This window comes from Benincasa hispida, chromosome 9 (assembly GCF_027475165.1).
Source record: "Benincasa hispida cultivar pf3 chromosome 9, pf3_genome.v1.1, whole genome shotgun sequence".
NCBI lineage: Eukaryota > Viridiplantae > Streptophyta > Magnoliopsida > Cucurbitales > Cucurbitaceae > Benincasa > Benincasa hispida.
Window position 1 is genome coordinate 54,778,121 of NC_143486.1, and position 10,937 is coordinate 54,789,057.

Here is a 10,937-nt window from a genome sequence, read left to right on the forward strand (position 1 = left end):
CTCCAACAACCAATTTTCCGGCCGAATCGACGGCAACAAATGGGATTTGCCGTCTCTCCAGATGATGAGTTTAGCGAGAAACAAAATTTCAGGGAACTTGCCGGAATTCATAAGAAACGACAAAATCGAGAGTTTGGATTTCTCAGCGAATGAATTTTCAGGTTCCATTCCGGAGAATATCGGAAACTTATCGGAGCTAATGGAACTTAACTTAAGCAACAACAATCTCGCAGGTGGAATCCCAAGTGAAATATCTTCATGTAAGAAACTCGTGAGTTTAGACTTAAGCCACAATCAACTAAGCGGCGAACTCCCAGTAATTCTCACTCAAATTCCCGTTCTTGGCTTCCTTGATTTATCAGAAAACAAATTCACTGGCGAAATCCCACCAGTCTTCGGCCGAATTCCATCGCTCGTTCAGATAAATATTTCTCACAATCACTTACACGGAGCATTACCAGCAACAGGAGCATTTTTGGGTATAAACGCAAGCGCAGTAGCCGGAAATGATCTTTGCAGTAGCCATATAATAAGTACGAACAAATTACCGTCATGCAAAAAGCGTCGTTATAACAACTTATGGTGGTTTATGATAGTATTGGGCGTGGGTGCGTTGTTGATTGGGACAGGAGTGTTGATTACAATACGACGTCGGAAAGAGGCAAAAAGAGCCGTAGTAGAAAACAATGACGGAATATGGGAGGTAAAATTCTTTGATTCTGCAGCGGCGAAATTAGTGACGGTGGAGGCGATCATATCGCAGTCGTCGTCGTCGGAGATTCAATTTGTGGTGGAGAAAGACGTGGAGAAATGGAGAGTGGAAGGGAGTTTTTGGAGTGAGGTTGAGGAATTAGGAAGGCTTAGGCACCCAAATGTTGTGAGATTGTTGGGCACGTGCCGGTCTGAGAAAGCTGGGTACTTGGTTCGTGAGTATGTGCAAGGGGTAATTTTGAGTGAAATGGTTGGGAGTTTAAGCTGGGAACGACGTCGTAATATCGGTGTCGGAATTGCCAGGGCTTTGGAGTATTTGCACCGGCGGTGTTCTCCGGGAGTTATTGCGTCAAATTTGTTGCCGGGGAAGATGATCGTGGATGAGAAATACCAACCACGGCTCGTTATTGGATTATCCAAGACCAACATTTCTCCCTACTATTTGGCCCCCGGTACGTATAATTCTACGGATTTCATTTTCATTCACTTTAAATTAGTCTTAACATGTTATTATATAGTCTCTAATCGTTTTATTACAATATATTAAAATTTTATTTAGTTTTTTATTTTTAAAAATTAAACGTCAAATTTTACTTCTATAGTTCTATTCATTGCTTTTTTTTTTCTTTTTTATCTGCATTTTTAGACTGTTTCCAAAATCAAATTCAAAGTTTAGAAATTTCAAAAAAATAGTTCTTAAAAGTTATTTTTATCTTTAGAATTTCATTAGGAATTCAAATGATTGGAATGGTTCAAAAAGTGAAAAAGTAAATGGTTATAGTTTTTAGTTTCTTTATTTTTCTAAAATGGTACTTCTTTTCTTAAAATAAAAAAAATACCTCTTCTCTTAAAAAAAAAAAAAAAATACTTCTTTTCTTCATATTACTTTACAATAGTTGTAAAAAAAAAAAAAATTGAATCATTGACCAAATTTTAAAAATAAAAACAAGTTTTTTAAAATTATTTTTTTAATTTTCAAAACAAGTTCACTTCAATTTTGACAACTTTTTGAGAAAGTAGACAATACAAAACAAAAGAAATTTATGAAAATAGTATTTATAAATATACTTAAAAAAAAAATAAACTAAGATCTCGTTTGGTAACCATTTTGTTAAGCCTATTTTCTCTCATTTTCTTACAATAATTTAGAAAGTAATTTGCATCTTTCTTAAGTACAAGAATAAAATCCAAAGCTAAATTCTAAAAGCAAAAACAAAATTTTAAAAACAATTTTTTTTTTAGTTTTCAAATTTTTGTTTGGTTTAAAAATATATATAGAAATTAGATAAAGAAAGAAATCTAGAGGTGGAAGGGTCGTGTTTATAGGCTTAACAAAAATTAAAAATAAAATTGAATAGTTACCGAATAGGTTATAAATAATTATCAAATATCATCTATATATATTTTTGGACTAGTTATATTGTCTAATAAATTTTCATTCTCCATTATATAGCACATCTTAATTTGTAACTGACATGGCAGGCAAGATTGTATTATTTAAAAACTTCATACCACTAATATGAAACACAAAACTAAAACTAAAAAGTTTTATTTAAAGGCCAACGCAAATATACTTTAATGGTAATTAATGTATACTTTTTCTTCAAATTTTCGTATTTTCACATTCGTCCTATTAAAAACAAGTTTTAATTTAATGGTTTAAATAAATCCCTTAAGTAATTAGTTTAACATCTATGTGATAGGCTAATTAGTTACATCTATTCTCAAAGCTACCTAATGATAGTGTTTAACATAATTGCCACATAATAATTAATAATAGTATTTGATTAAAAAAATAATTAAAGCAAAAGTGAGTTTAGTTAAATGGTAATTGACATATTCAATCTCCCATTCTCATAGTTATACTAAAAAAAAAAATACAAAATTAAATGTTAGAATTAAATAAATAAATCTTACAGAGGACTGATTGAAAAGCTTTAGTTAAATATAGTCCGAATGGATCAAAGTTGTATTTAAGATTTAATTGAATTAATTAAATGAAAATAAATATAATATGAATTTGTCCATCAAATTTGAGAATTTGGAGGAACATATATAAACATAATCCATGCACATGCAGAATCAATAATTTATATGCACGTATAACGCCGAGAAAGCTACTACTGTCTACTTATATGTTTGTGTTGATTAAAAATGTGACAGAGGTTAATGAAAGTAGAGACATAACGGAGAAAAGTAATGTATATAGTTTGGGAGTCATTCTCATCCAATTGGTTACCGGAAAAGGACCCGTTGATCCGGAGAAGACTGTCCACCGGCAGAACCTGGTGGAATGGGCACGCTACTGCTACTCCAATTGCCATATCGACACGTGGATTGATGGCACGATGACCCCCACCGCAGCCGCCGACCTGAACCAGATCGTGGGGTTTATGAATTTAGCACTCAACTGCACCGCCGCCGACCCCATGGCGAGGCTGTCCTCACACCATGCTTACAAAGCCATACTCTCTCTTTCTCGGACCACTTGCTCCTCTAAACTGTGCTCCTCGTAGTCTGTCTTTTTTTATCCTTTTTTTTAAAAAAAAAATTTTGGAATTTCCCTTTTTGTTTCTTTTTGTTTTTTTTTTTTTTTTTCGTTTTAAGTATCAGGTATTTTTACAAATATTGTGACCCAAGAAGTTAATGTTTTTTTTTGGTTATGTAGTATGCTTTTTAACCTATATAGTGAAAGAGTGTGTAAAGTAAAACTGTAGATATGTTATAATGTCAATGTTATCCCCTAATTATATATGAGCTATGATTGCATTCGAGTCGTTTCATTTCGAAGAAAGTCAAGAGCTTGGAATATATCTTTACTCAAGGGATCGTTTGGATCGCATATATTATTTTATAGATATGAATATTAAACGTTTAAAATTTAAATATTTGGGATGATTAATGTTTGTGTTTGGATATACATAATAATTAATGTATAGAAGTTAAAAGAAGGTTGTCTTTAAATATAAAAAAAATGAACCAAAATATTTACAAAATACGATAAAATTTTAAAACTACCAATGATAGATGTTAATAGACACTGATAGATTTCTATCATTGACATTGATAGACATTGATAGAAGTGTATCAGTGTCTATCAATGTCTATCATTGATAGTTGTAAATTTTTATTATATCTTATAAATATTTTCAACAGTTTTATCATTTGAAATAATTTTCCTTAAAAGAATGTGTTCGATTTACCAATTTTGTATATAAAAATCAAAATTAAACAATTACTTAATAAAATGTAAGAAATCGAACATGTAATGTAGTCGTAATTATTATTATATTGATTAATTATTTAATCAATTAAAATATCTTTAAATGAATATTTTTAAATTAAATATTATTTCATTAGAATATTAGTAATTAACAGTAAGCTTTTATATTAAATAGTTAAGATTACATAAAATATCAATGGTATTGTATTAGTTGAAATTTATAAAGTCTAAATAATATATTTATATTTAATAATTGAATAATTAATAGTAATAATTAATTATGAAAAAGTGCTAGGGTGACTCGCTACTCGATATACGAATGTTAAACTGAAAACACTGACAACAACTGTAACAACAAAAATACCAACAACAAGTAAACAAGTAAAGACACAATAGTTGGTAACCTAGTTCGTTGATAAAAACTTACTTATGGGGGGCAGAAAACCCAGGAAAGATAATCTACTAATATTAAAGAGTTCAACAATTTACAATGTACATAGTACTTATCTATAATACATCAACTAATACAATGGCTCACATAGAGCTTAACTCACATTGCACCTAGGTTCCTCCTAGATATGAGACTCCCTCTCATCTAAACTTATGCTTCTCATAAGTATGTTAATGTTAGCATGTGACACTTCGGCACCTGATAGTGTGTGAGACTCTTCTAGACTTCATTATCCTTCTCTTGGATTAGTGAACTCCCTTAACCGCGAACTCTTAAGTCCCCTTAAGACAGAGAACTTCTTCTGAAGTTGAGTTTTAAGCTCCCCCTAAGATTAAGAATCCCTTCTCTGGCAACAATGACTTAGGCTCCCCCTAGGACTTTAAAACTCTTCAATGTGTTGTACACAACGAATGAAAAACATGCACAACATAACAGTGAGCAGACAAGTAAGAACATAATATAGAATAGTTCAGTCGGAATACAAAATAATGTCTTGCTCAATTACGCAAATGCAACAACCCTAAATGGTTTACAACCCTCACTTTAAATAAACAAATCCAATAAAGGAAATAAGTCCTCATTTGGAATAAAAAGCCGCACTTCAAAAAGGAACATATCAGACTAAATATCACAGCCAAATATTTTCAGATACGGAAAAAATATTCTGTAGGAAAATACTCTAATGTCACAACTGAATGTTAATACTTTATTTGAGACATCTACAAAACTACTGCCTTAGAGAAAATTATAAGACCAACAAACTAAATCTCAAACAATTGATATTAATTTATTAATTAATCATACTCTATTCATCTCTTAGGTATAAAAATCCCACAAGTATGGAGGCTATTAAAAAACCCATGTTAGATGGATTTTAAAGTTCCCTGAATAATAATATCCTGAGTTTTAAAAAGTAAAATCCTGTGAAACAAACACAAATATTATGTTTGAAATCTGACAATATCTATGAAAAGACTTTAAGGGATTATTATAGATTCAATCCTTTTTCAAAACTTATTTTCGTAAATGTCCAAATACTTGGATGTTTTCATAAAAAGGATTTAATGCCATTTTCAGGCAAAAATACCCCGAATGGGGTGACTGAAGAGAGAAAATTGGAGAGATAAAATGCATTTATTATATTATTTTCCATATTTACGAAGCATCCATAATGTGGGAGAGAGAAAATGCATTTATTATTTAATTTAATTTGTTGAGATTTCTTTCTATTTTCAATTGGAGAGAAAAAATACATTTAATATAATTTTATTTTTCATTTAACCCATTTGACATATCCAGCAACTGGTTTTATCGACGGATTCATTGTTATTTTTAAATATACCTTAGAATATTATATTAGATGTCTGTAATGTTATAACCAATATATAAAATATACTGGTATATATATATATATATATATATATATATATATCTTACGAAGGTATTATAATTAAAGTGTGGGGTGGGGGAATCGAATCTCTGACCTTGATATATACTCAAATACAACTAGTTTTCACAACAAATTGTTAGTTTTTTTTTGCGAATTCATGATTATTTTTAAATATACCTTTAAATATTGTATTAGATGTTTGCAAATATTCTAACCAATATATAAAATATAATGGTAAATATATTTGATAGGTACTCAAATACAACTAGTTTCATGGTAAATTGTTGATTTTTTTAGTGGATTCATGGTTATTTTTAATTATATCTTTGAATATTGTATTAGATGTTTGTAAATATTCTAACAAATATACAAAACTTAATGATAAATATATTTAAAATGTACTCAAATAGATGATTGTATCGTTCGAAAGTTTTGATATAACAGTATCCATATAGTACAATATATATTACAAGTATATATTGTTTAACCGAATTCCTTTATCAGTTATACCACAGTTTATAAATCATAAATCACTGTATATATCATAAATTTTATTTATATTACAATATATCTCATAAATTCAAAGTAGTCGAAAATAAACAAAAATATCAACCGCAGTACATACATACCAGATGGACTCAATATTCAACCTAATATATATATATATATATATATGTATATTTAGGGTTAAGAAAACAAAAAGGAAATTTTATCATTGATTTGTGTGTGCAAGAACCCGCTACATGTTAGGAATGTCCTAAAACTCGCCATTCATAATATATGAGACATATTCTATTTTTCAATAAAAGTATTATTAAAATTCCATTCTGTTATAAAATCTAATAAACGAATTCATGGCTATAGTATCAATACTTTAACTTTATGTAGAGACATAAAAGAGGATCAAGTTATAGTATATATCATAAAAGGTCTATAAGTATATGGATGAGATTGGGTACCTCATCCTGGGGACACTATAGATGCGGCCCACGTTGTATACTGATACAAACGATGTGATCCCAAAATCATTCATGTGGAGATATGGAAGTGGGGGCATCCTATGCAAAAGACGTTAGATAAGACCGGACAACGAAATAATCACTTTTCTTTATAACGATCGTCTGTTAAAACTGTCTATTTCAATTCAACGACCTAAGGTAACTCGATCTTAATCCTGAGCTAATTATGAACTCTTATTTATTGGAGATTATCCTTTGATCTGCATAGGTGAGAGTAGTTTGACAACACTGTTCAATAAGCCTCCCATATTGGGGATAAAACCAGATAGATAGTTGAGGACATAGTCCTGCAAGATGAAATTCACTCCTACCTAATTTAGGGTTAGCAGATAGGTTATTCTCTTAAGTACTAATTCCTAGTTTTGAACAAAGGGACCCACCCTCTCATGATAGAGAGGGACATGGTTTATTAGTTGGACTATAAACCAATTGTTCAATAGAGAATCAGTGGTGACTTAAGGAGTAAGATGTATTTTACAAGGGTAAAACAGTCTTTTTGACCTAGCTGTAAATATGAGTGACCTGTGAAGGATCGACTTAAAGATTATGGTTAAATCAAGTGGACAGAAATATATCTACAGTGAGAAGAGTGCAATTATCGAGCTATAGTAGTATGTCTCAGTAGTTAACGAATATTAATTAATTCGGATTAAAGAGTTTAACCGATTAATCTCAAATCGTTTGAGCTCATGATCTGTAGGTTCATAAGGTTCTTCTACTAGCTTGTAAAAGATTAAACCTTAGATTAAAATATTGAGTGGATTTGAAATGTTCAAATTCAATTTTAGGGTTTGGATAATTATATTCGATATAATTAACGTTTAAATTTGTTGAAATTAAACGTATTTGGAAAGTTAAATATATTTAAATAATGATTTATATATTGATTACATGAATATGATTCATTTTTAAATTAGGTGTTTTAAAATTTAATATTTGATATTAAATTATTATTAATTAATTTCATTTCATTTTTTAAAATAAGAAATTCCATTTTAGAATATGAATTTAAAATTAGGTTTAATTTGATAAAATGAAAAATTATATTTTAATAAGGGTTTTAAATTGTCAAAGTGGATTTATCCTTAAAAATTGTATTTTGAATGGATTAATTCATAGATTAACACTTAACTCACTTGGATCATGCTAATTGAAGTGTTAATCAACTAATTCTTGTAGTGCTTGCATGAATCAAATGAATAAATACTTCAAATTTAAGAAATTTGAAAATCATACCATCTGAATTTTGAGAAAGAAATTTCTACTGAATATTTTTTCTCTCAAATCCTCTCCAATTAATTTCCAATTCCCTTCCAATTCGGAGTTTCACACTCAAATCCAAGGTTGAGAATAGTAGAGAAGATTCTCTTGGTGGCCTACTGATGTTTTGAAGATCAAATTCGTGGAGATAACCAAGAAATCAAAGGGAATCTATAAAGATTGTAAAATTTTGAAACCGTCTGTGTATGTTCTTGTGTTTTAACATGCTTGTGACTCAAATTAAGTGTAATTAGAGTGCTTAATGATTTTGTTAGCTTCTGTTTATATATGTTTACTCAATCACCACATATTAATCTTTAATCGTTTGTGAGCCCCTTGCCACCATCAACCTGTTGGGGTTGATGCCCTAAAGTCTTGTGTCCTGTAGTTTGTAAACAGTTATATGAACACATGTGATTGTTAATATATGATATTTACATCACATCTTGTTGTTTTGGACATTTACTTGTTTTATTTGCTTTACCACAAAAATCTCTGGTTATCTGTATGTGACTCAAGTATGTATGTGGTGACATACAAGTGGATCATGTTTTGAGTGATAACTAAAATGGTCTGTAGTATATGGATATAGGAGGGAAACCTTATCCTGGTAATGCTATGGACGCGGCCCACTTTATGGAATGGTCACAAGTGTTGTGACTTGCCATAGATGATCTGATCCTGATCATTCGTGTTAGGGACATGCGAATGGGGGCGTCCTATACAAGGTGTTTGTATAAGACCTGATTATGAAGTTCTAATGTCTCGTTATATAACACCATTCATGACAGAGATTTTACTTCACTAGGATGACAATAGGTAACATGACCTCAATCCTAAGTGAGTTAGGAACTCCTGCTATTGAGGGCGGTCTTTTGATTTGGATGGGTGCGAGTGACCAAGTCACCGATTCAACCCTACAATTTTGGGGATACGTCTGATTTGGGAGCTGGAAACTCAACTACACAAGATGGAATTCACTCCTTCCTCGAGGCAGGGGTAAGTAGATAGATGGCTCCCTTAAGGGTTATTCTGGGGCTTGAACGATGTGGCGCCACACACCTTCTCTTGGCCCGAGAGGTGTTCACACATAGTTGGAGTATGTTGTATTGTTCATTAGAGGAATCAGTGGTACTTAAGAAGTGAGATGTAACTACAGGGGCAAAACGGTAAATTGGCTCAACTGTACTTACGAGCATCTGTGAAGGGTCATCGTACTCATGATTGGTTATATCCAATGGACACAGAAATACATCTGTGGTAAGAAGAGTTCAGCTGTTGGTCTTTAGTTGAATCACTGATAGTTAACGGATGGTGAATCTCGTGGCTAAAGAGTTTAGTCAACCATTCACGTACTGTTGGAGCTTCGAGCCACAGGTCCTTTAGGTCACCTGGGTAACTTGGATAAAGTCGAGAACCAGTACTTGGGTTAATTTGAAATGTTCAAATTGACAAGAGGAAGTTCAATTATATGTGATATAATTGGACTGGTTAATTATATATGATATAATTGGCTAAATATATGAGATACATTATTTTGGAGGAAATTAGATATAAATATGATTTATATCAAGAAGAGAAAAAAAAATACTATAGTAGATATATGATATCAAACTATAGGATATAAATATAATATGATTATATTTATTAATTAAATTAATTGATTAATTATTTAATAATTAACCAATTAAACGTTTGAACATGGGAACGTGGAGTCGCGAAGGTTAAGGTAACCGACGGGTTGAACTATGAAAGTGGTTTTCATTTTGAGATTTAATTCATTCGTGCATTCGATATCCCGTGCCGCAAAAGAAACCGTGAAAGAGCGATCGTCGAGAGCCTATACGATAGATTCTCATTCGTCTAAACGATTGTCTGGTTCACGCGTTCCCTAAATGATCATATACCACTTTCCTAAACGATCGTCCAGTTTTTCCTAAACGATCGTGTAGTTCTACTATACGATAAGCGTCCTCACTATACAATAGTAGAGTTCTTCTTGTGCGTGCTTGCAATCTACACGAAATCCTATCCTCCGTCCTCTACCAAACTCACCAGAGCTCACTCTTTGGGTTTTTGACACCGAGGACACTTGGGTTTCCCTGGTAGTGGTGTTGTCCTCGAAGCCTTGTTCGTGTACGTTCGAATTGTGCAGTAACAGTCGAGAGACTCGCTGGGTGCTAGTAGATCGGTGGAGTTTTCCGCTGTTGTGGGTTCACATAAACGAAGACCGTCTTCCTCTGGTATGAACCCCTTTCTCTACGTTTTATCGTATTCTGAGCATGTTGTTGATGAGTTTAATATGCATAACTGTTAGTATAGAATGTATATCGTTTATGTTTTGGTCACTGAGAAATCGGAGCGATCTAAGCCCGCTCATGGAACTCTCGGTTTTGAGATCCTTCAATTGGTATCAGAGCCAGGTTTCTAATACTCTGATTTCATTTGTTGCAACAAAATAACGTTTACATTCATGGTGGGTGCATTTCTACACTGTTTTTTAAGTGTTAATACTGTTGTGAATGTATCGGATTAATGGATGTTTTCGGGATGAATTGGCTCGGTCTGTTTAAATTCCTTTTACATTTGCGGTTGTATGTAAAAGCCACTGCGTTTTTGGGCATATATAATCATAATTGATTTTTTATTCAAAGCGTTTGAAGTCTTGGGTCGTTCGTTGAAGTCCTGGGAAAAGGTTGCGGCTCTTCGAGGAAGGAGATGATCTTGGGTTGATCGCATCGTGCGGAAAAGGTTCTATGCGATTGTTGTCCATCACATCATGAAGATGAAGGACTATGCGATCGTGGTTGAACGCATCGGTTGAACGATGGGGTATGCGATCAAGAGTTGGTCGTATCGGGCAGACGATCGCTGAGTATCATT

General features: G+C 32.2%; 1 protein-coding gene across 1 annotated transcript; it reads left to right on the forward strand.

Annotated features, from left to right (window-relative positions):
• The first annotated feature begins 6 nt into the window (after positions 1-6).
• On the forward strand, positions 7-3,468 carry LOC150033922 (leucine-rich repeat receptor-like serine/threonine-protein kinase SKM1). Its single transcript, XM_090317479.1, has 2 exons — positions 7-1,163; positions 2,875-3,468. Exons 1-2 carry the CDS (start codon positions 62-64, stop codon positions 3,225-3,227), a joined length of 1,455 nt encoding a protein of 484 aa, XP_090173605.1. The 5' UTR covers positions 7-61; the 3' UTR covers positions 3,228-3,468.
• The last annotated feature ends 7,469 nt before the right edge of the window (positions 3,469-10,937 follow it).

Coding starts and splice junctions, on each gene's coding strand:
- LOC150033922 (XM_090317479.1), top strand. CDS start 62: ATGATGAGTTTAGCGAGAAACAAAATTTCAGGGAACTTGCCGGAATTC. Junction 1,164..2,874: donor TCCCTACTATTTGGCCCCCG/GTACGTATAATT, acceptor AAAATGTGACAG/AGGTTAATGAAAGTAGAGAC.